The sequence below is a fragment of the Aspergillus mulundensis genome, assembly GCF_003369625.1.
Source record: "Aspergillus mulundensis strain DSM 5745 chromosome Unknown scaffold_10, whole genome shotgun sequence".
NCBI lineage: Eukaryota > Fungi > Ascomycota > Eurotiomycetes > Eurotiales > Aspergillaceae > Aspergillus > Aspergillus mulundensis.
Genome location: NW_020797898.1, coordinates 1,629,232 through 1,655,084, shown reverse-complemented (window position 1 = coordinate 1,655,084; position 25,853 = coordinate 1,629,232). Strand labels below are relative to the sequence as shown.

The following is a 25,853-nucleotide window of genomic DNA, read 5'->3' as shown; positions in this document are numbered from 1 at the left end:
GCTAAAATACTGTGCGGTCTGTATTCTTGATATAGTGACATGAGCGGTTACTTATGAGAATCGTAAATGGCTTTGTTCTGTCTTTCAAGACAGGGTTGGGAATAGAGCTGTCTCAGGTGTCGATCAATATATAGACAACCGAGGCTTGCCATGTACAATAGTTTGAAGGTCGTGCTGGTTGAAATCTGAATCGTCCATGGTCTGAATGATTTCATAGCTGAGTAGGGTAAACAGTCGACTCAATCTTCTCCGGATAAGTCAGACCATTCTGCCTCCTCGCCTCATCCATCACATCCATGATCACAATACTCTCCTCTAGAGATATCGTCTCACTCTCCAGCTTTCCATCCCTTAGGCACCTTGCCACCTCATCTGCCTCCCAGTACATTCCCCTTCCATTGGAGGGGAATTCGAACTTCTTCTCCTTAATCTCACCCTTGCCCTCACCATTCACAGGGATAATACGGTACACCTCTGGCCGAAACGCGGGTCCATCGACCTGGATCTCACCTTTTGTACCTTGGATACGGATTGCAGGACGAGCGGAGTTGGTCTCGTCCGGATCCGTCGCGACGCGGATAGACGTTGATGCCACGGCCTGCGACTCACCCGGGTGCTCGGCGTTACAGGGCGTAGTCGTCGGGAATGACAGAAGAATGGTGGTTGACTCATCCGCGCCGGTGAGGTGATACGGCGTAATATGGGCGGAGACGCGCGACGGAGGCTTCCTCGACTCCTTAGGGAGAGTGTGGTAAAGAGTCTGGAAGACCCAGGTGAGGGAATAGATACCGACTGCACCACGATTAGTTTGCAATCTCAGGTCAAGCGCATTAAAATGAACAAAACGTACGATCAAGCAAAGCACCTCCAGCCAGATCCTTATTCACCATGCGATGCTCCGTACTGAACTTCTCCTCAGGCGTACCACCGAAGCTGTTATCGGCCGTAACCCTGAGCACCTCTCCAATAGCGCCATTCTTGATCAACTCCCGAATCTCAATGCTAAGCGGGAAGTATCTCGTCCAGACAGCTTCCATAAGGAACAGGTTCTTCTTCCGTGCAGTCTCAACAAGGATTCTGGTCTGCTGCGCATTCACGGTGAACGCCTTCTCGCAGAGGACGTGCTTTCCTGCTTCCAGGACGAGCATGACATTCTGGAAGTGGTGCGAGTGCGGGGTTGCGACGTAGACGACGTCGACGTTGGGGTCGGCTACCAGGGCTTCATAGGAGCCGTATGCGGCGCATGGGGAAGGGATCCCCGTGTCTGTGATGAATTTTTCGGCGCGCGAGGCTGAAGACGAGGACGAGACTGCTACGACGGTGTGAGAGATGTCGGAGGCAGAGCGGGCGGCGGGGTCGAGGAGGAGGTCGCGGACAAAGGCTGCACTTTGTTAGTATAGCTAGTTCAGTAGATGAGGGGCTCGATACTTACCGTCTGCGATTCCGCCAGTAGCTATAACTCGAGTGAATCCATTGTTAGCTGCTGTTTGCTTGTTTACATCTACTAGGGCGAGGAGGGGTCATACCTAAGATACCCCAGCGGATGTTGTATGGCGCCATGTTGAGAACAATGTTTATCGGGCTAGATCGGCCAGGGGTACAGTTTTAGATAAAGAAGATGACTAGAGTAACGAGTTCTGAAAGTTAAGCAAGAGAGACCAATAAGTATTTATAATAATGGGGCAGGCCAGACCTTATCCATTCCTACCACGGAGTTGCGCCGTGCGGGTCGCGATCCATTTTCCGATGTCATTTGATAAGGGACCATGCGGGGATAAGACTGCAAAAGTATACAAGTGAAAGAAACAAGCTCCCACACGTTTCTGGCAGAGCTAAACTACCTCTATATATAAGCACCAGCCCACCAATGCCGCATAAATGACACTAACATCTTTGTAGATCATAGATCAGAGACGAAGTGAGAACCCCCGCAATGCAAAACAAAGCACCGTGTAAATGCACGCTGCTAGGAAAAGAATGATGATATCCCACGAAGAATAAGATGAAGTTATGTCCACAGAGACTTCACTATCCAAGCGTTCGAACTGCTCACATAGGCTCGGTTTTGATCCGTACATTTTGGCCGGGCGAGTTCGTTCCCTGAACAACGGTCAGTATGCAGCTTATGAACCTTGAAGCAGGTCTTAACTAAGCTCACCTCAGCTTTGCGCTTGCCCAGTACCGAGTCAGGCGTCCCAGTACGTCCTAATGGTGTCTCCCGGCCACGCGGGGGACCATCTTTCGTAACCTCCTCATAGCAGCTCGCGTGGTATACGCGGTTGCCCACTTTGACTGCGTCTTGCCAGATCCAATCTTGGACATCTTCTGACCATGTAGATTCAAACTTCTCCTGACAAATGGGACACGGAGTGTTGCGCAATGTGGCATCGTTAGGTGCCCGGATCCATTGTTTAGGAGGCCCCTTCTTTGACTCGCTATCGTTTCCCGCGGCGGTCTCGTTTGTAGCATCTGCGTCTGTAATGGCCTGGTCGTCTCCCAGCTCTCGAGATTTTATCCAATCCTGTTCGGATTAGCAGGGAACCCGAAAGACGTGTAACGTTACATACCCGTTCGTCAACATACCAACTCCGGTTCTGAGCACGCCGGGCGGCATCAGCCATCCGTTGGTTCGTCCGGAAGTGCCAGTCGAGATGTCGGGCCTTCCTCTCTTTTCCTTCTTCAGTGGCGAAAAAACGGCGGCCACAGGTGCCGCATCTATTTGATCGTGTTTCGTAAAGGCTAGCAATCAACATGCTACGTGGTCTACGAGCTGATCAGAACCAGTACGCAAACCTTCTAGGTATAACTTACATCTTGATCGAGGCTGTGTTCATTTGAACATTTATTTGTACTTCCGCAATTGGAACTGCTTGTGGTGTGGGCACGGGAGGTGTATACCGCACCTGACCGGGCACTATGAACGGAAACGCACCTGCGGTAGGTGACGGAATTGACCCGCCTGGTGGTGCAGATGAAGCAGGCAAGAGCCCCTTTGCTCTCAAAGCTGCAATAAGTGAATTCTCTGGTGCTGAAGTAGGCATTTGCGGAGTGCTACTGATAGGTAGTTGTGGAATAGCATGGGCTTGAGGGGGTGGAGTGGGCTGCTGTCGTGCAGCCGTCGCTTTGATGAGTTCCGCCAGTGTCCCTGGATTTAAGAGCTGCTGAAGTGGCTGAGAGAATGACTGTGCAACAGGAGGAGTAGCTATAGTCGGAGCTGATGTGACCGGAATATGTGAAGGAGCGGGCTGGGCTGACGGTACGGCGGGCTTAGGAGCAAGCGCCGATACTTGATCACGGACGAGCTTCAATTGTTCTTGGGTGAGCTGCTGGCGTTGCATGATGCCCTGTAAATCGAGAAGCGCTTTTAATCGTTGTTGAACAGACGGGTCGAGAGGGTTGTTAGCGAATTCATTTCGAGCAGCAGCGATCAGCACTTCGACATCCCGATTCAAAGATGAGAGATCGACCTCTTGTGCTTGGAGCTGAGGCGTGGGAGTTGAACGGACAGGAAGGGGCTCGGTCTGCTATAGTTAGAAGCTATGCATATGAAGACAACATAGAATACTTACCGTCGGATACCCGTTGGATGCAGGCCGCTGGCCTTGCAGGGGGTTTGCATGCCGACTCGCCGCCATTTGGGGTGGTGTGGGAGTGTTCGGCCAGCCGGGAGGAGTCGCAACTCGGCCACGGTTGAAAACGTCCTGTTGGCCCCTGGCCTGTTGTTGCTGAAGGGCAGCGGTCCTCGCCTTGATCAAGGCGTTCTCGATGCTACGAGTGATATCGGGAGGAAAGACCGGCCTTGTGTCCAAAGACCCGGGAACGGATTCTTTCCAAGTCTTCAGCATCTCATCCAGCTTCCTGCGAGTTTGCGAGTCGACTAGCGTGTAGGCGTTCATGAAGGTCTGATACATGTTTCGCCCGAGGAATAGAGTGTAGGGAGTGCCTACATTCTTCACAATCGAGTCGACTACATACAACGCAGGTAGCTTCTGAGCCGGTGGTGTCTACAAAGTAAGATTAGAACTTGTCCAGCCCGTCAAACTACAGCCGAGGGCAAACGCAGAGGGAGTCTAAGAGACTGTCACCTACTGTTCGGATATGATTCTCCAGGACGCGGGAGATGGCCATCGCATGTTCGGTGTTCTCCTTTGCGATGACGGTCAAATTGCTGATCTGAAACCTATCATTGGTGGTTAGGTCTTCCAAGGAGTTCTTGTAGTCCTCGGCGACTTCATCAGAGGCCAGTGCGGCTGACATGACGGATACAGGAGTGAGTAGTCGGAATGGAAATGAGGGATAAGGACAATGAAAGTCAGGGCAATATCTCTTCGAGACTGGTTCCAATCTTTTCTTTTGCTCTGTTCTTTTCCCCTGAGACACTCGTCTTTTCTCTTTTTCCTTTCTTCTTCTGCTCTCTTTTTTGTCCTGCAAATGCAGTTTCCTCTGATTCTCCCTCGCCTAAGTGGAGATATGGTTCTATTCTCACGCCCTTTGCCTTGCTGGAAACAGAGTTGGAGAAGTTCCAAACTTGTAAATGGTTGCTAGCTATCTTGGTCCAACCTGAGAAAAACAACTAGACCACGGACGTAGACGCCAATCCTGCACAGGTATACCCGAATGAAGACCACGAAATCCACCCCTGAAGTGTTAGGTTACCGCAAGAGATGTTCCCCCTTTCAATACCCACAACTAGCGAAGAAGGCCCAATGGTGTGAGGAACGCCGCAGGGAAGATATGCCGCTTGGGGAGGATGGTGACTACGACGCGAGCTCCTGATAAGCGCAAATCGAACAGGAGAAGGAGAAGAGCCGAAGGTAAAGGGTAACAGCAAAAAACGTAGGTCAAGATGAGGAGATAGATGAATAAGGAGGAACGACCAGGACAGAGGTTGAATGGACCCCGGCCAAAGACTCGGAAAGAGAAAGACGGAGCGTGACCGCTGCTGAGTCAGCCTGTCATGCCGTCATGCCATTAGGTGACTAGGTCCGGCTTGGTCTTTCTGTCTTTCCCATCTGTGAATACCCTAGATCGAGAATATATCTACAGACTCACAGATCTCCTGTCATCGTCTAATCGTTTACTGTCGCAAACTGCATATCAACATGAAGCTCGTTTCCACAGCTATCGTCGCCTGCCTGCTTCCGCTTGCTCTTGCCAAGTCGTTCCTTGTCACTTATCCAAAGGATACCCCAAACGCTGTGATTGATAGCGCGAAAGCCTCTGTTAGGAAGGCTGTAGGTGCTATGTCTCCGCTATGGATTCAGTTCTAACCAGATGCAGGGTGGAGTCATCACTCATGAGTACTCCCGTATGTGTGGCCCTAATCCTTTGTGCTCAACACTTAGCTGACGTGTTTGTAGTGGTTATTAAGTATGCATTTAGTTTCTTGAATGTTGGGCGTAATTGAATGACCGAGCATGCTATTGACAACTACAGGGGATTCGCCGCAACCGGACCGGAAGAAGCTGTCCAACAGATCTCGACACAGTCGACTGTTTTCAAGCCCACCATTGAAGAGGACCAGACTGTTTCGATTTCATAAGACGATGAAAGCGACGTCTCAGTCCTTTAAGCATCTTACCGTGGCTCTGTGAGAACTCGAACGGTCCGGAGTTTCAGGTGCATTGTTATGGATAATGAACAGGCGCTTAATGGTTTGGTAAATTACGGATTCTGTTGTCTGCGTTGGCTTTATATATACCATGAACTGTAACGGTCTTTATTATTGCGGCGTTTCAAACAGCGGAGTATTGTTGGACGAGCCTTGGTAGATGGTCTCTCTTTGTAGTCCTGTAGAAAACATGCAACATATAAGGTCTTAGATCCCCGATTTGGTAATATCTCTTGATATTCTGTGTTGTTAATTTATTGATTGGTAAACCGGACATACTCGTTCAAAATCCCGACCCGCTGACCCTAGAACTAAACTGCCGGGCCTAATCTACGGAGTAAATCGCGAAAGTCACCTCACGCGTCAATTCAACCAAACAATTCGAACGATCGTGATCGGTTCTCCCCCGCGTTAAGGGGCGAAATCAGTTCAGCGCTACGCCCCGAACATTCCTTATCGACTGCCTTACCCTCCCTCGCCGCCCCCGCGCCCGCTCAAGATGGAGTCGGAGCGCACCGTCAGTCATTCCGAGGCCTTGTTGGCATGGGTCAACAGCTTTGATCTCGTGGGTGAGCCAAAGCAGATAGCCGAATTATCAGATGGAAGGTTAATCTGGGATATCCTACACGACATTGACCCCGAGCGCTTCCCCGACGTGACGGACCCCAAGAAATCCAACCTCGAGAACTTGATCACAATACACGGTCGATTGCAATATAACATTCTAGATCTACGAAAATCAGAGGGCTGGCCCCGAGGACTGGATCCAGAGCCAAACCTGATTGAGTTCGCCGAGAACAACTCGGCAAGGGACGCGGAGAAGCTGCTCAAGCTTGTTTTCTTTGCCGCTACGATCACTGCCAAGGGGAACACCGCGAGCTACGAGACATATGGCGATGCGATTCAGAAACTTGACAGCTCGACTCAAGAGAGTCTCCAGGACTTCCTTGAGAATGTGGAGGAGGGCCAGTACGAGCTAGACGATTTGGCGCGGGAATCGCGGGAGTCCCAGCTGGTCAAGACCATCGAAGAACTCAAGCAGGAGAATAGCGTGCTCCGGGAGAAATATTTTGCGAAAGAACAGCGTCTGATGGAGCTAGAATATGCGGAGGAGAACTACAAGTCCGAAGTGGAGTTCCTGAAAGAGCGCATCGACGTTTTGAAATCCGGCAAAGGCGAGTTTGGTTTCAGCAAACGAGACCTCGACCAGAAGACCGAGGAGATTGCGGCCCTTGAGGAGCAGCTGTTTATAGCTTCCGAACAAAATAGCCAGCTCTCGAGCAGGATCGATGAACTCCTCCGCGAAGCCAAGGACTACCAAGCTGTGCGGGATAAGCTTGACATTGAGAAGAACAACTACGTAAATGCAAATCGCAACGCGAAATTTGCGGCCGAGCAGAAGTCAAAGGAGATTGAGATGCTGCAGTCTAGGAACCAGAATCTCGAGTCTGAGAAGAAGGAGCTCAAGAAGCAGGTTATGGAATACGATGTGCAAGCACAGAAACTCAACGACCAATTAAGAGAGTGCAACAATGCGCTTGCACGGTCTGAGAGAGAAAATCGCGAGCTCTCCCTTACTAAAGGCAACGTTGACCTGGACAATGAAGAGCTCCGAAGACGGGTGGAAGGTGCTGAAAAGGAAATTCATGAACTGAAAGGGCGAATCGGCGAGCTGGAAGGAATCGACGACGAGTATTCCGGTACTCCTCGTAGCCGGACCCCGACCACAGGAATGTTGACTCCAGGCATCCAGGGGAACCTACAAAAGGATCTGGAAGCCGCTGGCTTTGAGGAATCCACGTTGTCCATTGGCGAAGAAGAACATGCGGACGATGCTGAAGAAGGCCCCAAGGAAGAACCGGATAAGGGAATTGACGAGCAGCAGCTGGCGAAGCAGCTGGCGATACAGGAAGAAGACAAGGCTAAGCTTCTCCAGGAGATGCTCAAACCGCTCGAGGAGGCGAAGGAACAGCTCGCACAGTTTATTTCGGCGCAGACTGGTGGAGGCTCCGAGGCTATCCAGCAGTCCCTTGAAGAGCTCACAAAGCAGATTTCGGAGTTGATCGAGAAGGACCATGAAAGGTTAGCTCAACGTGCACAGGTTAGTGACCAATTGAGATCCCTTCTGCCTTTGGAATGCACACGCCGGTCGGCAAGTGAGCTCTCGCCTGAGCTGGACGAGGACTGCAGTGATGAACAGAGTTTGGGCGGGAGGGAGACTCCATCTTCCACCGTATCTCCTGCTTCTGATTCTGAGCATGCCTCGTCGGAGTCAGATTCCGACACCGATAGCGGCGATGATAATGGCATACGAACTTCTGCACCCTCCCGATCCACTCGTACTCAACGTTTTTTCCTGGAAGTCATTATGGACAACTCATGCTTAAACCTGAAACTTGCCTCATCAGCGCTGAAAATAAAAATAGCCAAGAAAGGCAAGAACATCGCTAATGTCGTCGTCACATAGTACATCCATCAACAAAACGAACAAATCAAAGTACTGCGAGAACGCATTAGCGAGCTCGAGACAGCAGCTGAAGAAGCCGACGCTACCGAGGGCGAAGAAGACACTGTCAGCAAAGAGCGCGAGGTAAGCGGTCTGTCCTTCGTTCTGATTATCATCTCGCCGCAACATGTCTTTCCATCAATACGTTTGCTGGAACTTACCAAAGATCAACGCCTACCCCAAACGTGCTTTGCTAACGAGCACGACTTCGCAGCGCGAACTACAAAAACAACTGGATGCTTTGACCCGGGAACTCGCCCTCATGAGCTCATCTTGGTACGAACTTCAAAGCAAGCTACATAGCACTAACAACGTCCCTACCTCGCGGTATCGCCATGGCTCTGCCGGCATGGTAGATGCTCAGAAGGGCTGGCTTGCGAGGCAGAGAAGTGCCGTCGCTGGTCGATGATGCTTTCACATATTTAGATACCTTGTCTCTGTGTAAATACATACCCTGTGTCTTACGCATTGCCATCCTGTCACTTATCTTAGCGGCGGCAATTGTTTGTTATCGGTGCATAGACCGTCTATGAAGGATATAATATAGTGTTAATAGAATACACAGATTCCCAATCTCAATTACTTATTGTAACCATGTCTCCTGGAGACTAATGCACTCTGAATTCACCAGTCGCGGATGAAGAAGGCCGGCTTTAGGACCTGTCCGAAACAAGCGATTACAAGTTATCAGCCCAGTAGTCCCTAGAGATACATGCCCTCTAGTCTCAAATCCCTCATGGCCACGAGGATCCTCTTCGTTGCCTTGCACTGGCCTGTCTCACAAGCTATCCTTCTCGTCCAGACAATGATATAAAACTCCGGTACAACGAACGTCTAAGCCCCGGAGACAGACAGGTCACAGATGGTTTTCGGTGAATGGAGTCATCCTCGGTCATGCTGTTGATGCTCCTGCTCTGTAGCCCTTTGGTCTACTCGGTTGCTTTCGGGGAGAATATTAGAGCTTCCTTTTAGGGTTTCGGTGCCTATGCCGTGCTGCAGACAGAAGTCCTGCAAGGAATTAGTCTATCATACAGCCGGTGAACGAGAAGACACGAAAAGATCTCGAATAGGGACCTGGAAGAAGAGCGGCTGTTGTACCCGGCAGGGTATGTCTCCTGGGGCGAGGGTAGGATTCTGATCTTGTGCATGGTCATGGGGCAGTAACTTGGTAGTCACCCAGCACTTTAGATGTTGTCATGTATACTTTGCGTTGATACTTCAAGATCTGTCTCCATTACCCCAGAACTGAGCCCCAACATGACATCATTGGGGCACAGTCGTCGGGGACTTGGGGTATGTCCATCCATGGCTGGAGTATAAGTAGAAGACACCGCAAGCGCCGGATCAAACTGTATCCCGCTTGCTCCTAAAGCCTACATATACTATACCTACATCTCCCCACATTACCCTATCAAAATGACCACCCTCAAGCCCCTAACCCTCCACGCACACGCCACAGGCCCAAATCCCTTCAAGGTAGCCATCCTCCTCGAAGCCCTCAACCTCCCGTACACAGTCAAACTCTGGACCTTCGGCGACGACTCCAGCGGTGTCAAGGGCGCCAGATTCCTCGCCATAAACCCCAACGGCCGTGTCCCCGCGCTGGAAGACCCAAATACAAATATCACCAGCTGGGAGAGCATGGCCTGCTTGAACTACCTGCTGCGCGTTTACGACACCTCGCACAGATTCAGCGCCGACCCTAGTGCAGGGCAGCAAGGGCTCATCGAGATTGACCAGTGGGTTAGCTTCCTTGTTAGCACGCTGGGGCCTATGCTGGGGCAGTGCAATTGGTTTCGGCACTATAATGCCGTTCAGAACGACGACGCGTACAAGAGATACAAGGCGCAGGCATATCGGTGCTTTGGGGTGCTCGAGGGACAATTGAAAAGCCATGCGGGGAAGTGGATTGTCAAGGGGGAGGGGCCCAGTGTTGTTGATTTCCACTTTGAGCCATGGATGAGGCAGTACGAGTTTGCGGGGCTTTCGCTGGACGAGTACCCGAGTGTCAAAGCGTGGCTGAAAAGGGTACAGGCGCTGCCGGAGCTGGTGAGGGCTTATGAGAAGGTGAAGGCTGGCGAGGATATGTAGATACATGTTGCATAGAGTATACAATGATAATGTGACCCAAAAATGTATAGTTATCATGATAGGAAGTATCAAAGATCAAGGAATATGAATAGGATATAGTACCAGCAAGTATACTCAGCTCAGTGTACCTTTGCACCATGCTTTTCCACAAGCCTCCAATATTTTTGTGCAGTGCATTGCCTGAAAGGTTTCCCAACATAAACCATCGCTATGCAGGCAGCCCACAAAAGCTCTCCTATCAATGCAATCAGAACAAAGGCATAGCGGGCGCTCAGATTGTCGACCATGGGCACAGCAGCGTAACCAAAAGCAAAGCCTACCTGAGTTAGTGTCAAGTCTATTTTATTCTGTCCGGAAGGAAAAAGGAAACATACCCATCATGTTTCGAATGAGGACTACCGACACGAGGCCCTCGCCCGCCATCTCTCTGTAGCTGTCCAGTATGTAAGTATACGCCAGTGCGGACCCCAAAGGAAAAGTCATAGCTATTAGGGCTAGACCAATAACGACTCCAGACCAGTGGATCCCGTACGACGCCCCGACACCGTATAAAAGACAGCCAGCCGGGTGTACGACCAGGGCAACCAGGCAGATCCAGAGTCGTTGTTCCGGCTCCATAACGCCCCCGTTACGGCGTGCCAGGTGGATAGCGGTGAAATCGGACATCCAGCCGGAGACACAGCAGCCGAGTGTGACGCCGACGAAGCAGGCGAGGTAGGTCAGTCCTATGGTGTTGGTGCTGAAGTTGTAAGGTGCATCGCCTAGGATTAGGGCCAAGGAGCCGATCACGACGTTATACCAGGCAAGAGTCCCACCAACTAGGAGGCCGCTGAAAAACATTGCAGGAAATGTGAAAAGCAGCTGAATTGGGAGGAAGAAGACTTTGAACGGGTTCGGCTGCTGAGGGTGTTGGTAGCCCCAGAGCTTGAGTTTCTGGAGATAGGTCCTGGTACTTCCGACCCGATCATTGTGTATGGAAACTTCGCGAGATGGTGGAGCAGTAGTACGGGTTTCCGACTCGCCAATCTTCTCCAGATCACCCGCAGCTGCACCCTTGAATGATTTGAGAGTATTGGCCATGGCCGCAGCCTCTAGAGCCTCGCCTGTGATGACTGAGCCGTGGTCGCGAAAGAACATGGTCTCCTCAAAGAAGAGGAAGGTCAAGAGAGTGACTGCGGCACCCACAATAGTCAGGATATACTGAATCCATTGCCATCCAAGAGCTTGGGCAACATAACCAGAAGCCACAGGTGAGAGAAAGGCACCGCAAAAGAGAGACCACGCATAGACACCCATGTAGAAGCCTCTGTCGTGGGTAAAGTAGGTATCGCCGATAACAATTTCAATCAAAGTTTCTTGCGGCGAAGCGGATATCCCTAGTAATATGCGGTTGGCGAAGTACTCCCCCCTCGACTGAACAAATGCGGTCCATATCGTCATGGCAGTGACGAAGATCATGCAGGCCACAAGGACAACACGACGACCGTATTTAAGCGCAAGACTCTGGGTAATCATAGTCCCCCATCCCATGAAGAGATAGAGAATGCCATTGCCTGTGCTCAAGTCTGCAACGGAAATACCAGTATGCTCTTCAATCAAGATGTAGGCAGGCGATAGCCCAGAAATCATGGCCCCGATGAAGAAGCACCACACCATAGCGCAAATGGTGTTGGTCATCTTCCTGGGCTTGCTCCATCGTAGAGGATCATCTGGGTGATTGGTAGGCTGCGGAACGAGGACGATTTCGCCCGTTCCTTGACCGTGCTTGACGTTAAGGATTCCTTGTGCATCGATCAACTGCACCGTTCCCGGAATGCGTGTTGGAGGCTCCATGAATAGTTCGATTGAGGCAACGGGATAATCGATGCTGGACACTAGAGCGAGATTCAAAATCAAGACGAAAAGTATTTCCGGCCATGGTCGCTTTACAAGACCCCTTCTTATACCTTTCACTTGCATCAGGCAACTGGTCGGTAGCTCGTGTATATTACCCCGAATCTACCCCAGAGATAAGTTGATAACCCTCCCTTATCTCAGTAGTATCGTTGGGGTACATATGCTCCACATTGCCTTAATTCCCCACAGATAAGAATACAAGTACTGTCGTCAACACCGGCTGGAGATTGATCCTGCCGATAAATGGTATAGGAGAACACACCTACGCTGGGGCTTGCCTCTTTTGAACCAGGAGCTCGCGATATTTTTCCAGACCCTGTCCAATTATGTTGATGAACGGCCATTGCGTGTTACTCTTGAAAAAATGAGCCCAGATTTCCAAGACTGCCAAAGACAGGAACGCCGGATCTAGGAAACTGACGGACGCCGCTGGTTCATCGTCGAAATCGATCACCGTATATGCCTCTTTGACAATGCATCGCACCCAGTGCAATATCCTGTCTTCGCTATCTGCGAGAATGTTAGCTCAGATATCGCATCGGACTATTGTCATGAGGTCGAGAAGCCTACCACTCGGCGGACTGGCGAGCATCGTACTCGCCAGCTTTGCGAGCCATTTGCTCAAAAGCACGGCGCATTCCAAACTGGCCAGCGAGTGTCTCACACTCCAGAAGAAGGCCTGGCTCCTGGCCACTCGCTCGACCCCCAACCTGACAGGAATTCCGATCATATGAGCCGCATACAACAGCGCCGCTATGACACCATCGCTACGCTCAATTTCAGGACTACACGCAATGGCGCGGGCAATACGCTGTGGATCGCGCGTCTCCAGCTGTCTATACGGCCCAAGGTGCAAGTAAATACGAACGTAGGCAGATGCAAGCAAGGCGCTGGATGTGAAAGGGATGGGGCCATTCTCGTTATTGGGGTCAAGAGTAGACTCAGGAGCTTGTTGCCAACCAGAAGTCCAGGAGCGAAGCCCGCGCCTGTATGTTATTAGCGGCGTATACAAGGTAATTAGGAGTGTCAAGATTTTACTCAAGCTTCTCCACTTCTTCCCTCGGTAAGGCTGCCGTGTTGCTCATAACCGGCAGACTCAGATCCCGTACGATGTGAATTCGTTGAAGCAGCCCATGGAGGAGAAGGTAGTTTCCGAATGGTGTCGGGATTGGATCCAAAGGGGCAGACTCATTTCTATTTTTCAACAGCAAGGAAAGGGCCTCCCTAAAGTATAACTGTGGCTTTTGGGCCTCCCTCCTCGCAGCATGCCATCGTTCCGCATTCGCAGCTTTCCACTCTTTAGTCGAACAAGGCAGTCGGAGGTTAACCTCATTGCTGCGGAGAGTGGGATAGACATTGTATGCGATGCTATGAGTGTGAAGGAAAGAGAAGGCCGTAAGCCTAGATCGTCGGCTTGACTCCTGTTTGATCCATGCTCGCCAGCACCGTTCAAGGGAGGCTCCATCGTGTTCCTCATCCAATACCGTGGATGGTAAAGAGAAGTTATCATCTTCAAGCCCGACATCCCTAATAATATGTGTAAGAAGTCCCTGTAAAGCCAACGACTCCTGCACCATCGAGGCCTTGGGTTCCCACGTGGCAAACCCCATCAGTGTGATCAAGGCTCTTACAGTCTCATCCGACGGCATATATTGGGCACTGCTGCTGTTATCATTGCTCGGTGCCACTAAGTTGATTATTGATAATCTGGACCTGGTCGAAGGCCCATAGATATTTGCATCTCTCCCAAATCTTTCCATCAGTGCTGTTTTCCCTGCGAAAAACAGCTGTTCCGATACTTTTCTTTCAAAGCAGTATTGTGCGCCAACGGCAGCAATGCCGAGGATCAGCTCAGCCGAGTGATCCTGGATGCGCCATGTGGGCACATGGATGAAAGGCATATGGTTATGAAAGCCTTCAAAGAAGGAGGTGACATAGCGGGTGAGAGCATGTCTTGAGGGAAGGCGGAAGCCAGGGTCGAGTAGATGAGAGAGGTTCTCCAGAGTAGATTTAAGCTGGGACCGTTGATCCTCCGTTACTTTGAAGAGTCGTGTCTCAGGATCAACGGCACGAGGATCTGGAGGTTTTAGCGGACGCTACACGTTTTCGAGTGAGTACTTACAGTTCGTGTCTGGGACATGGTTCGATATCTTGTTCATGCTTGGAGCAGAGGGCAACCATGAACTGAACGGGGTCTGAGCTCTTGTTGATGTACCTTGTCGAGGGGACGCTGCTTCGTCTCTCCCTTCCTCTGGCCTTGGCTCAACGATGTCGCCATTTCTGCCATAGTCATTAAAAATTGGACTCCATTCAGAATACAGACCAACACTATCAAGGAAGCTGGTAAAACCCCTGAACTGCATATCAAAATCAATACCTAACGTGATCAGCAATTGGAAGATTGATCCACGAAAATTGGTAAGTTACCACCCTCAAGCATGGGCGAGGATAAGAGGTCAGGGTCGTACTGTCTCGCATCCACGATTTCATGCTGCTGGCTTTGATTCTCCACCATCGCCGTGCTGGGGAGGTGCGTCCATGGTTGGGTCCGCATATAGGGCTGAGGAACCATGCTGCTCCTAGATAAAGGCTCATCCGCAGCGCCGCCATGATTTCTCGGCGGTAGCCCTATACTCGTAACCGAAGGCTCAGCAATGTGACGAGTAGACCCAGTCTCAGTGGCTGGGCCATCCGCCAGCGAGGCGGCCTCGTCATGCTGGACTAGCCTCCGATGCCGCGCCAACAAATCCTGCCTCGAAAACGAAGATCCGCAATGACACACAAAGGGCTTCTCCTTAGTATCTAGTAGCCCGTGTTAGTCACTTGAATCTTGATTCTAAGCAGGAACTCACGAGTTCTCAAATGGCGTCGCAGATGCTCAGTGCGCTTGAATGCTCGGCCGCAGTGGGTGCACATACGGCGCTTCACTTCTCCATCATGACCTGCTTTATGCCGCTTGTTTGGAGGGATTTGGTTTGCCCCAAAAACAATGTCTTCGGACATGGTCACAACCCCGATTGCTAGTTGGAGATGAGTCGCAGTGCAAGGATGAGAAGGCGGGGGTTTAAGTTGGAGATTTGGAGACTCGGGGTGGGGTCGCTTGGGGCACCTTCCAATTGGAGTACATATATACCCGTGTCAGCTTATCTATCGAAACAAATTGATAACGAAGCACCTCTGAATAAGACATCTGGATGGATAAAGGAAGAACTAAGCTACTCTAGGAACAGTAACCTATGTAGATACATAAGACTAGCAGTCAGGTACTGGTAGCGAGCTTCAGATCCCTGCTTCAGGCATAAAAACACCAAATACTGCTTGCCTCGGACATCTTTCAGTTCTTTATTATTATCTACAGCAGTACCTGAAGCAGGGATCTGAAGCTTGCTACCAGTACCTGACTGGTAGTCTTATGTATCTACATAGGATACTGTCCCTAGAGTAGCTTAGTTCTTCCTTTATCCATCCAGATGTCTTATTCAGAGGTGCTTTCTTTTTGTCTAGCAGTATTATGTACAGTACATGTCATCGAGTACAGTAATGTAGTTTCATGAGCAAAAAATCAGCCATAAACAGTCCAAAAGATGGCGAGTAACTCCGAAGATGCGTCGCCTCGTGTGAAGATGATTAGATAGGGAGAGTATAATGTGAGGGTGTTATACTTTGACCGAATGCCGCGGCAAAGAATATATGCTTGTACACAACCCGAGCCGCTTCGAGATTAGCTGACTCGGCAACAGTGGCAGTCGTAGAGCGGTGGAAGTAGAGGCGTTAAGTTATCCAGACATAGAAAAAGAGGAGAAAAACCAGGGCGAAGAAGCCAACCCAGACCTTCCACCCGACACCCGTGCGCTCCGCCATGCGTAGCATGCGATTCATGTTGCCCCGGATGCGGGTTCTCGTATTCTCGAAGGAGTCGTTCAAGTCTGAGATGTGTGTTGTGTCACGAATTTCATCTCCAATTGCGATCGTGAGCTGATCCGAATGTCAGTACGAGCCGAATGAGATATCACAGCTGATAAACTCACATCTTTGAGCATCTTAACTTTGGCCGTGATACCCTCAACTTCTTCTTCATTCTGAGATTCGAGGTGCGAGAGGACGGCGTCCGAGTAATGACCCCTTAGTGGTTGAATCGTCAGCTTTGTTTCGATTTATAAGGAATTCTTTATATGCAATGGCTTGATGTCTGTGCTGGGAAACGCACTTTGAATTCGGTGTCGCGCTTTTATAGCCCGCGTGGCCATTCCCATTCAGCGACCTGTCGGCGCTTGAATACCCTCCATATCCGTATCCACTGACATTACCCGGGGACCTGCTCGCGGGTCTAGAATCGCCATTGTAGGAGTCAAAGAGGGAGGAGGATGCGCGAGGGTCGCGTCTATGGAGGTCGGAGCGCGAAAACCTGATAGGTTGTTAAACTGACTGTGGAAGTATAAATAAGAGACGTAGAACGGGGAGAGTAGCTGTACCTTGAAGCCATAGTGGAGGTATGCAATGCGGAGAAAGAAGATTAGAAGCTAAACAGCGGTGTTTATGGGGGTGGTGACGACCGTTTCGGCTTAGCGAGTACACATGATTAAAGGGAAATATCAGATTTTGGTTTCAAAATGGCGTAATCAGCCTATGAATAGCTATTGTAAGCTTTGTGGTCAATTTGCGGGGAGTAAACTGCTGGATCAAGAACACGGTGGCTGCCATTCGGGTCTCTGCGCAGTGCCCGACGGCCAGCACGTGAGAGGCGCCGGCAGCAATGTACGAACAGACAGGCAAGACTACAAAGCCCAAAGGTATCAATTGTTCATCAGTATGCAATTATTCATCATCATCTGATCTCGTGAGCGAGCGCGAAAATAGACCTGAAATATGGAGTAAACGACAAAGCCCCCAATAACCCTGCGCCTTTTGTATCCGATTATCGCCCCGTCCCAAGTCATTCATTGGTGTCGTTAGGTATTCGATCACTGCTTGTCGGCCGGCTGGAAGTCCTCATCATCATCCTCTTCCTCGTCCATCTCATCGTCGCCGATCTTATTCGCGGCCTCCTGGTAGTCTAGGGTCTTGCCGCGAGTGCGGCGTCCACCGCTAATGATGTTTTCGGTGGAGATGCGCTCGAGGTTGCTATCATCCTCATCATCCTCATCTGTAGTTGTTACCAATTAGTCGAAGCCTCTTGGAGACTTGTTTGAGAGGCTTACCTTCAGCCATCTAGATAAAGACGAAAGTTAGCAGCTGCACTCAAAAAAGCGGTTGGGAACACATACAGGCTCAGCATCACTCTCCTCGCTCTCCTCCTCCTCATCCATACTGACGTCCATGTCCTCGACAGCCTTGCCCTTGCCCTTGTCGAGCGCAGCGGCATCGGGAGCGTGAGCAGCAGGGTCATTGCCCGGGGAAGTAGCTTGGTTGTTGTCACCCATTGTTCGGTGTGGTTGTTTGGTGGCTGAGTAGGCTTTTAGGGTGGAAAGATGGTAGTCAAAAGAAGTGCAGTGAGTAGAGTAAAACAGTGGGAGCTCGAAGTTCAGAGGTGAGTTAAGTACTAAGTAGAAGGAAGCTCGAGACGAGATCTTAGCTCAGTAGTGTTATTGTAGCAAGGAGAATCGATCCTCGAGGCAATTGTCGCAATTGATTGGCTGCGAAAGGCGGCCGATCACTGCTCACGTGACCAACCAAGCCCTGTAATCATAACAAAAACATCCTACAGTGTACGAAAGACCTCAGCATAAGACAAGATCGGACAGTAAACTAGCGGTGCTTCTCGCCAGAGTATGTGAGTGATCAGATGTAATAAATAAAACCTTTGTATGTACGGGGAAGTCTGACACGCTCGGGCAGAAGAGTTGAAACCTGGTGCACCCATGTACAGCACTCGATGTACAGGAGGAGCCACAGGCGTAACTACGGGGGAGATACATACGTTTGATTGACCAAGGGACCTTGGCCACCAATCAGTGCAACGTGGACGAGACGCTGGCCTCAAGGACATGTTTTGACTTCTGCCAGCAGAAGAGCGAGGGACACTGGCCATGATTATGCAAGTGATACAATGCCCCAGCCACCAATAAATGATGAAAGAGGTGACAGTACATCCACCCTCTGTCTGCCTATCACCAAGGCCCGCTGTTTGATAGTTATCTTACACTGTAGTCTAGCATGGTCCAATGCTATAAAAGTATTATATGACCATGTCTCGAATTTGGAAAGAGTAGACTATGTCTAAGACCTATCGAAGTTATAGCCTCTAAACCAGGTCCATATCATGATAATTACTCCCTCATGTGATGTGGTATTGACATGGTCTACTGTACAGGTAGCAAACTCGGTCTTATGAAGGGACATGATCTAGAGTTTCGAGGACTGGACAGGTAGCAATTCTACTACATGCAGGCCAGAGGTGTACGGAATGAGTTCTCCCGTGGGCTGGCAGTGGGCCATGCTGGAGAGTTACTGGGGTGACAAAGAAAAGAGTCAGAGTCAGAGTCAGACAGATGTTTCGACCACGGCCGAAGGCGAAAACGCGCCACGGCCACAACAAAGAGAAAAATCCTGGGAATGCCTCCTTACGTCATCCTGGGCCGTGCCCGAGCCCCGCCACAATGGATTGGGCCCAGCCTACGGAGTAAGCCTGAGGTTCTTTTTCCAGAACCCGCCAAAAGGCGTCATCGATGTGCCCCTCGATCATGAGGTCTCCGGGTGCTGGAGGCATAGCCTGGAGCATTCATGAAGGAACCGGCCACGTTCGAGTAGTATCCATAGACCCTGGGCGTTTCAAGGCACAATAAAGAAGATCCCACTCGTAGGGTCCAGAACTTGGTTGAATAGGGCGCTGGAACCGTAGAATGGCGTCGAACCTGATGGATGCCCATCGAAGCCGTCGCTTGCTAGAATGTTCGCTGGAGCAGAGAACACACCGCCCACCAGTATATCAATCTTGCTGCTCGCACAATTTTCTCCCCCAGTTTCAAAAATCATATCCTCTTTAATTCACACACGAAATTATCATCTCAGAGACATTCCTAACCCGTCTCTCCTCTCTCCCGCTTCTCCTGTACACCACTTTACGAATTCCTGACGAAACCCCTCTCACATACACACATACACCATGGCCCCCGCTGTTGGTATCGATCTTGGAACCACCTACTCCTGCGTGGGTGTTTTCCGTGATGACCGCATTGATATCATTGCCAACGACCAGGGAAACCGCACGACTCCCTCTTTCGTTGCTTTCACTGACACCGAGCGTCTCATCGGTGATGCTGCCAAGAACCAAGTTGCCATGAACCCTCACAACACCGTCTTCGATGCTAAGCGTCTGATCGGTCGCCGCTTTGCCGACCCCGAAGTTCAGGCGGACATGAAGCACTTTCCTTTCAAGGTATGTTGAACATTGCGCATCGTGTTACTGTATCTGGGAAGCGAACACTAATGCAATCTCCAGGTCGTTGATAAAACTGGAAAACCCGTTGTCGAGGTGGAGTTCAAGGGCGAGACGAAGCAGTTCACCCCCGAGGAGATTTCTGCTATGATCCTCACGAAGATGCGCGAAACCGCCGAGGCATTCTTGGGAGATGGAGTGAACAATGCGTCAGACTTCCCTGATCTAAACTCACGCTTGAAGTCGAGTGCTAATGTGGCTGTAGTGTTGTCACCGTCCCTGCCTACTTCAACGACTCCCAGCGCCAGGCCACCAAGGATGCCGGTCTGATTGCCGGTCTCAACGTTCTCCGTATCATCAAGTGAGTCATTATGCTTTCCGAAACTGCGTTGACGCCGCTGACACATGGTAGCGAACCCACCGCCGCCGCCATCGCTTACGGTCTCGACAAGAAGGTCGAGGGTGAACGCAACGTCCTCATCTTCGATCTTGGTGGTGGTACCTTCGATGTCTCTCTTTTGACCATCGAGGAAGGCATTTTTGAGGTCAAGGCAACCGCAGGAGACACCCACCTTGGTGGTGAGGACTTCGACAACCGGTAAGCATATACCCCGTGAAACCAGCCATCGTCCGACATTCTAACTGTCTTCTAGTCTTGTGAACCACTTTGTATCTGAGTTCAAGAGGAAACATAGAAAAGTATGCATTCCCCTGTCCTGGTCATTTTCTCCTGATCATTTTCTGCATGGTGGAGTGAGGTGTTTCGACCACGGCCGATGCGGATTAGCCCTAACTCTCTGGTGGACCGTGGCTGCGCGCCTTCCTTTTTCAACACACTTCATGCGGCTCTAAACACACTTCATGCGGTTCCGTGCTAACTATAAACCTCAATAGGACCTCTCCACAAACGCCCGTGCCCTCCGTCGTCTTCGCACTGCTTGCGAGCGTGCTAAGCGCACTTTGTCCAGTGCCGCTCAGACCTCCATTGAGATTGACTCTCTCTTCGAGGGTGTTGACTTCTACACCTCCATCACCCGTGCCCGTTTCGAGGAGCTCTGCCAGGATCTTTTCCGTGGAACCATGGAGCCCGTTGAGCGTGTCCTCCGTGACGCCAAGATCGACAAGTCCTCTGTTCACGAGATCGTCCTTGTCGGTGGCTCCACCCGTATCCCCAAGATCCAGAAGCTCGTCTCCGACTACTTCAACAAGGAGGCCAACAAGTCGATCAACCCCGATGAGGCAGTGGCGTACGGCGCGGCTGTCCAAGCAGCTATCCTCTCTGGTGACACTTCCTCCAAGTCCACTAACGAGATCCTCCTGCTCGACGTCGCCCCTCTGTCCGTCGGTATCGAGACCGCTGGCGGTGTCATGACCGCCCTTGTCAAGCGCAACACCACTATCCCCACCAAGAAGTCCGAGACCTTCTCTACCTACTCCGACAACCAGCCCGGTGTCCTGATCCAGGTCTACGAGGGTGAGCGTGCTCGTACCAAGGACAACAACCTGCTCGGCAAGTTCGAGCTTACTGGCATCCCCCCTGCCCCTCGTGGTGTTCCTCAGATCGAGGTCACCTTCGACCTTGACGCCAACGGAATCATGAACGTCTCCGCTGTCGAGAAGGGTACCGGAAAGACCAACAAGATCACCATTACCAACGACAAGGGCCGTCTCTCCAAGGAGGACATTGAGCGCATGCTTGCTGATGCCGAGAAGTACAAGGCTGAGGATGAAGCCGAGGCCGCCCGTATCCAGGCCAAGAACGGTCTCGAGTCCTACGCCTACTCCCTCAAGAACACCATCTCCGAGGGTCAGCTCCAGATCTCCGAGGACGACAAGAAGAAGGTCAGCGAGAAGGTCGACGAGGTCATCAGCTGGCTCGACAACAACCAGACCGCCGAGAAGGACGAGTACGAGTCCCAGCAGAAGGAGCTTGAGGGTGTTGCCAACCCCATCATCTCCGCTGCCTACGCTGCCGCTGGCGGTGCTCCCGGTGGTGCTCCTGGCGCTGCCCCCGGCGGTGCTGCCCCTGGTGGCGCTGGTTTCCGCAACGACGGTGTCGTTGAGGAGAACGAGGAGCTCGACTAAATGCCTAACCAACGCACTTAGTTCCGCTTTCTTCTTTCCCGGCGTCCTAATACCTTGTCCTCTTTCTCACGTTTCTCTGTTGTCTTAATCATATGCGTTTTTTCCTACTTTTACGAAATCATGGGGTTTGCTTCGCAATTGTGCATGACTGCATAGATTTTAGTTTCGTCACTTAACGACTGCTGCGCAGATGGGAGCGAAAAGTTTCGTTACCAATGAATGAAATAAATTTCAATACTTTTCTTCCTTTGTAAACACCGTAGACTCGACTGAATATTAGACTACGGCAGTTCTCTTACTATACACAGTAGCCACTCGAATCATCGAAGGCATCACATCACCATTCAAACTTGACTAAATCATTACCATTACTTCGCGACAGCACTCGTCTTCGCAGCACCATCAAACTCCCCAGCCCACCACCTCTTCAGCCTCTCACTGCCAGTCCCAAACACAGTACCAAGCCCTACTTCCGCCTCGGGATGCTTCTCCTTCTCTTCACGCTTGATGCGGATCAGAGCGGCTGATGACCCAATTGCGGCGGCGAAGAGCGGGTCAACAGCCCTGTTTTCCTAGTTAGAGTTGTAAAGGAGGGTAATTTTTGCTGTGCATAGGAAACATAAAAGTATATTGTAGAGTCGAGAAAGGAGGGGGTCAGAAAGGACTTACTTGGATATCAGGTAGACGGGCATTGTATATGTTTTGGTTTGGTGTACAAGAAGCCGGAAGAGAAGAAACGAATGAAACGGACCAGGGTCGGATACGTCGGTTTAGCTTCCGGTTCTATGGGCTCAAGGCAGACGAGACAAGCAAATGAGGGTATTGCAGGAGTTTGTCGTTTTGGTAGTAGATTAGATCAAGCACTTTGGCAATGAAAGTAGTGGAATTTAGGTCGAGATACCCTCGTATCACGTGACTTTATGTATGAGCGACCATAGCCGGGGCAGCTTTCATGTTGCTATGCTCGGCATGATCAAGGTTTAGGCTCGAGAAGTCCTTGCTCGTGTTGATTTCGTTATTAAGAGGAGTTGATTTAATATCCTAACAGACCCGCCAACATGAAAAAATATCGTCTATCAATACAAGAAAAAGGCTCTATCATGTCATAGGACCGCACAGCCCGAAGAATCAAACAAGAAGAAACGTGCTATTAAACTCCATATATCATATATCGCTTTCCTTAACTCTTGAACGTCGGAAATAGGTCGCTTATACAATCTGGCCAAAGGCAGGAATCAACGTCTGAGCCAGCCAGAAGCTGAAAACGAGCTTAGGTCCGGTCATCAGCAGCTTGGGCGTCAGACCCTTGAAGAAAGAGGTGGGACCCTCGTGCTTCATCATGTTGGAGACAATGCGGAAGCCGGACTCGGGGTTCTCGAAGTTGCGGTTTTGGATACGAGTCTTGATCACGTCGAGAGGAGCGGAGACGATGAGAGAGGCGCTCGCACCGCAGACGGAAGCGACGAAATTCTGAGACCAGGTGGCCTTGTTGTAGTCCTGTAGGGCGTAGATGTATTCCTTGGCAAAAGCAGATCCACCGAAAAGCTGTCATCATTAGCTTGGGATTTTTTTTGCGAGAAGAAAAGAAAAGACGTACAGCGAAAGATCCGGGAGCGTTACGAGCCGCAGTCCAGCCAGCGCCACGGTAAAGTCCCATACCCTCATCGGAGATGATCTTGAAGAGGCCACGGCCACGGAAAGCCTCAGGGTTTGTCTGACGCTTGATCTTCAGCACGTCCAGGGGGAGCAGGACGATTTCACCAATGCCGATCACACTACCAGCCGTGGCGTGCATGATGGCCTTGCCGGTACCCTTTCCAAAGGCCTTATCAAAGTCACCGCCGTAGTTCTTGGCCAGGTAGTCGCGAGCGAACGGCTGACCACCGTACTTGTAGATACGCTGGAGAACCTGCGCCGTTTGTGAGTCAAGAGGATTCGGAACCACCTTTGGGTTCTACCAACCTTGTAACCAGCGGCATAACCAAGACCAGGGAAGAGAGACGTGAACTTGCGGCCCGCGGGGGCATTGGCGTATTCCTTGAAGACGACTTTGTTGAATTCACTGGCAGATGTGATCTGATACACAATCGCGTCAGTCGATTGAACACCCATCATTGATGCGGCATTGCGGGCTTACCCGAGTCTGGTTGCTCATCAAACGCTTCGTCGTGGTATCAATCTTGTACTGGTCAGTTCATTGAAAAACGGCACATGTGCCAACAGGGAGAGTAATCGTACGGGGTGGAAAACGAGGAGTTCGGCAATACCAGCGGATCCTGATGCTTGTCAGTCGCTTTCACAATACAGGCTATTCAATTGAGACAGAGGAAACGTACCTGAGCCAAGAAGACGAGCAGTACCTGATTCCTTCTTGACATCGTTGGATGCGGAACCGTGAGCAGCTGCGGGAGACATTCTGATTTTGCTGTTTTTTCAAAGTCGTATGACCAACTTTTTCCTTTTGACAGAAAGAGGAGAAGAAAGGATTAATACTAGGAGTAAAACGACACCCAAGAAGAGAATAGTCCAAAGATAAGGACAGTGAAAACAAAAATTCGTGGTCAACGAAGGAAAAAGCGCAAGCACAGAAAAGAGAAGAAGAGCGAGATCGCAGTCCCCGGCGGCACTTTTTCTGCGCCGAATCGGAAAGCTTTGGAGGTCTGCGGCGCTAGTCCCTTTCGGTCAACCGGGGGCCTCGGCCCCCGGGGAAGCCGCAGCCTCAAGAGAATCGGGTATGCTATACCAGTGTACAAGTGATATTGATATTAAGCCGAGGCTTTGAAAGGGTCGGGATCTCGGATTCTAATCACGTATGGAATGAAGTGTTTCAAAAGCGAGTCCATTCTAGTATGACCTTCAAGCCTTGCTGATCAAGATAGGATTACAGCATGATTCCAGATAGAGCGAAAATGATTGCATCAAACGTTATGCCATTTGGTCATCGCAACACTAAAAGAAAATTCCCAAAAAAGACCATAAAGAATTCAGAACTCCTGAAGTAACGCCTGCCTACACAAATTCTAGCTGCCTCATCCAAGAGCCGATCGAGCTTGTAATCCGAACCGAAGCATGATCTTGCGATACGAGGGGTCTTGACTGTGTGGACGATTGTGCGAGATAGTACAATGGTGGTCCAGGCTTAACAGGCGCCGAATGTGTTCTCTCCGGAGTATCTATCAAACGGTTAGCCGCTGCAATATAATATGTATTCGGCGCCAGGTATGACATACGTGATGTAAAGGAACCCGTCTTCATCCTTGTGCTCTTCGTAGATGCTGCTCATTAGAGCGGCCGTGGGTGGTAGGACCTCATCGACAAAGATGAAGATGGCCTTTTCGGGAGACAGCTTGATGCGCTTGCGGATGACGTAGACGAACTGGCCGACAGTGAGGTCTGCTGGCACCAAGTACTTCTTCTTGTCGATGGTCGCAATATCTGACTTCTCAACCTTCTCGCAGATTACCTATGGGGAAGGGCGAGTTAGCATCTTGAACAAGCGGTGAGCAGGACTATCGAGTTCCTCATGGACAATAATCGCAAGGAACCCTTCGTCCAGCGTCAATAAAGTGAGGACGTACCGGGATGCGGTCGGCATATTTCGCTCGAATACGCTCGGCTTCAGCCTTGCGCTTCTCGAAGGGGTGCTCGTCCTTGAATTTGGAACGCATGGTGGCTAGATAAGAACTGGTATGGATAGAAAATCGAGTTAACTGGTGAAGCGGGAGGTAAACAGCGAAAGCGAAGTAGTAAGATAAGAAATAGCAGTGGCAGCTATGAGTTTGATGGAGTTAGGAAGATGGAGAGAAGGATGGATGGATGGATGAACTGAGGGAGATGTAGTAGGCGACAAGGAGCCCCGCGTCATGTTACTCATGTTACTAAGAACTGATAAGGCGGCTTCACTGGCAGGAGGCGGTGAAGCCCCACACGTGAGTCATGGTCATGTGCCGCTTAAGGTCAGATGAAGGCATTGTTTAAGTCACTTGCTTGCTTGTTAATGAGTTTCAAGGTACTCATGGATTCACGCGCATACAATCAACTGCCTCAGTGGCCAGGGTCGGCTGATGTTGAGATTGCGGACTGGTCCACTTGCAGTTCCGCTACGGCTTGAGCCTCCACTTGATCCGCGGCTAGAGGAGCTGTTCCAGACTGTCCCGAAGTAAGAGAAGTTGTGCCTTGCAGCGTCCCCGTAGTGATAAAAGATGGTCAGGTACACGTTGTTATCTCTCAGATCTGACTCATTTTTAGCCCGATTCTCCAAGTCATACACACTTCTTCAGAACGCTGCT

The 25,853-nt window shown here is 50.7% G+C and overlaps 12 protein-coding genes across 12 annotated transcripts; 4 read left to right on the top strand and 8 right to left on the bottom strand.

Moving 5' to 3' along the window:
- Nucleotides 1-211: 211 nt before the first annotated feature.
- Nucleotides 212-4,257, bottom strand: DSM5745_08923 (Oxidoreductase, N-terminal; the record flags this gene model as incomplete). Its single annotated transcript, XM_026750939.1, has 10 exons — nucleotides 212-792; nucleotides 851-1,381; nucleotides 1,433-1,453; nucleotides 1,527-1,582; nucleotides 2,054-2,100; nucleotides 2,159-2,521; nucleotides 2,568-2,763; nucleotides 2,812-3,521; nucleotides 3,570-4,004; nucleotides 4,090-4,257. The coding sequence occupies 10 exons, from the start codon at nucleotides 4,255-4,257 to the stop codon at nucleotides 212-214; spliced, it is 3,108 nt and encodes a 1,035-aa protein (XP_026600952.1).
- An 845-nt stretch (nucleotides 4,258-5,102) lies between these two features.
- DSM5745_08922 (uncharacterized protein) lies at nucleotides 5,103-5,542 on the top strand (the record flags this gene model as incomplete). Its single annotated transcript, XM_026750938.1, has 4 exons — nucleotides 5,103-5,234; nucleotides 5,281-5,308; nucleotides 5,361-5,370; nucleotides 5,437-5,542. The coding sequence occupies 4 exons, from the start codon at nucleotides 5,103-5,105 to the stop codon at nucleotides 5,540-5,542; spliced, it is 276 nt and encodes a 91-aa protein (XP_026600951.1).
- Nucleotides 5,543-6,110: 568 nt separating this feature from the next.
- Nucleotides 6,111-8,526, top strand: DSM5745_08921 (putative microtubule binding protein HOOK3; the record flags this gene model as incomplete). Its single annotated transcript, XM_026750937.1, has 3 exons — nucleotides 6,111-8,077; nucleotides 8,129-8,201; nucleotides 8,284-8,526. 3 exons carry the CDS (start codon nucleotides 6,111-6,113, stop codon nucleotides 8,524-8,526), a joined length of 2,283 nt encoding a protein of 760 aa, XP_026600950.1.
- Nucleotides 8,527-9,533: 1,007 nt separating this feature from the next.
- Nucleotides 9,534-10,208, top strand: DSM5745_08920 (glutathione S-transferase family protein; the record flags this gene model as incomplete). The annotated part of the gene is made up of 1 exon (XM_026750936.1): nucleotides 9,534-10,208. The coding sequence occupies one exon, from the start codon at nucleotides 9,534-9,536 to the stop codon at nucleotides 10,206-10,208; it is 675 nt and encodes a 224-aa protein (XP_026600949.1).
- Nucleotides 10,209-10,327: 119 nt separating this feature from the next.
- Nucleotides 10,328-12,041, bottom strand: DSM5745_08919 (uncharacterized protein; the record flags this gene model as incomplete). The annotated part of the gene is made up of 2 exons (XM_026750935.1): nucleotides 10,328-10,524; nucleotides 10,583-12,041. The coding sequence occupies 2 exons, from the start codon at nucleotides 12,039-12,041 to the stop codon at nucleotides 10,328-10,330; spliced, it is 1,656 nt and encodes a 551-aa protein (XP_026600948.1).
- A 325-nt stretch (nucleotides 12,042-12,366) lies between these two features.
- On the bottom strand, nucleotides 12,367-15,107 carry DSM5745_08918 (putative C2H2 type zinc finger-containing protein; the record flags this gene model as incomplete). The annotated part of the gene is made up of 6 exons (XM_026750934.1): nucleotides 12,367-12,614; nucleotides 12,675-13,090; nucleotides 13,143-14,181; nucleotides 14,227-14,481; nucleotides 14,532-14,906; nucleotides 14,957-15,107. The coding sequence occupies 6 exons, from the start codon at nucleotides 15,105-15,107 to the stop codon at nucleotides 12,367-12,369; spliced, it is 2,484 nt and encodes an 827-aa protein (XP_026600947.1).
- Nucleotides 15,108-15,875: 768 nt separating this feature from the next.
- DSM5745_08917 (SNARE domain- containing protein) lies at nucleotides 15,876-16,587 on the bottom strand (the record flags this gene model as incomplete). Its single annotated transcript, XM_026750933.1, has 4 exons — nucleotides 15,876-16,079; nucleotides 16,133-16,226; nucleotides 16,312-16,509; nucleotides 16,577-16,587. The coding sequence occupies 4 exons, from the start codon at nucleotides 16,585-16,587 to the stop codon at nucleotides 15,876-15,878; spliced, it is 507 nt and encodes a 168-aa protein (XP_026600946.1).
- Nucleotides 16,588-17,065: 478 nt separating this feature from the next.
- Nucleotides 17,066-17,524, bottom strand: DSM5745_08916 (histone H2A.Z-specific chaperone CHZ1; the record flags this gene model as incomplete). The annotated part of the gene is made up of 3 exons (XM_026750932.1): nucleotides 17,066-17,247; nucleotides 17,303-17,312; nucleotides 17,369-17,524. The coding sequence occupies 3 exons, from the start codon at nucleotides 17,522-17,524 to the stop codon at nucleotides 17,066-17,068; spliced, it is 348 nt and encodes a 115-aa protein (XP_026600945.1).
- A 1,682-nt stretch (nucleotides 17,525-19,206) lies between these two features.
- hsp70 (molecular chaperone Hsp70) lies at nucleotides 19,207-21,564 on the top strand (the record flags this gene model as incomplete). The annotated part of the gene is made up of 6 exons (XM_026750931.1): nucleotides 19,207-19,479; nucleotides 19,543-19,688; nucleotides 19,745-19,840; nucleotides 19,892-20,077; nucleotides 20,133-20,178; nucleotides 20,374-21,564. 6 exons carry the CDS (start codon nucleotides 19,207-19,209, stop codon nucleotides 21,562-21,564), a joined length of 1,938 nt encoding a protein of 645 aa, XP_026600944.1.
- Nucleotides 21,565-21,932: 368 nt separating this feature from the next.
- On the bottom strand, nucleotides 21,933-22,256 carry DSM5745_08914 (uncharacterized protein; the record flags this gene model as incomplete). Its single annotated transcript, XM_026750930.1, has 2 exons — nucleotides 21,933-22,128; nucleotides 22,234-22,256. 2 exons carry the CDS (start codon nucleotides 22,254-22,256, stop codon nucleotides 21,933-21,935), a joined length of 219 nt encoding a protein of 72 aa, XP_026600943.1.
- Nucleotides 22,257-22,773: 517 nt separating this feature from the next.
- Nucleotides 22,774-23,979, bottom strand: DSM5745_08913 (putative mitochondrial GTP/GDP transporter Ggc1; the record flags this gene model as incomplete). The annotated part of the gene is made up of 6 exons (XM_026750929.1): nucleotides 22,774-23,109; nucleotides 23,162-23,473; nucleotides 23,527-23,640; nucleotides 23,702-23,743; nucleotides 23,803-23,840; nucleotides 23,901-23,979. 6 exons carry the CDS (start codon nucleotides 23,977-23,979, stop codon nucleotides 22,774-22,776), a joined length of 921 nt encoding a protein of 306 aa, XP_026600942.1.
- Nucleotides 23,980-24,703: 724 nt separating this feature from the next.
- DSM5745_08912 (autophagy-related protein 8) lies at nucleotides 24,704-25,232 on the bottom strand (the record flags this gene model as incomplete). The annotated part of the gene is made up of 3 exons (XM_026750928.1): nucleotides 24,704-24,737; nucleotides 24,795-25,027; nucleotides 25,143-25,232. The coding sequence occupies 3 exons, from the start codon at nucleotides 25,230-25,232 to the stop codon at nucleotides 24,704-24,706; spliced, it is 357 nt and encodes a 118-aa protein (XP_026600941.1).
- Nucleotides 25,233-25,853: the final 621 nt, after the last annotated feature.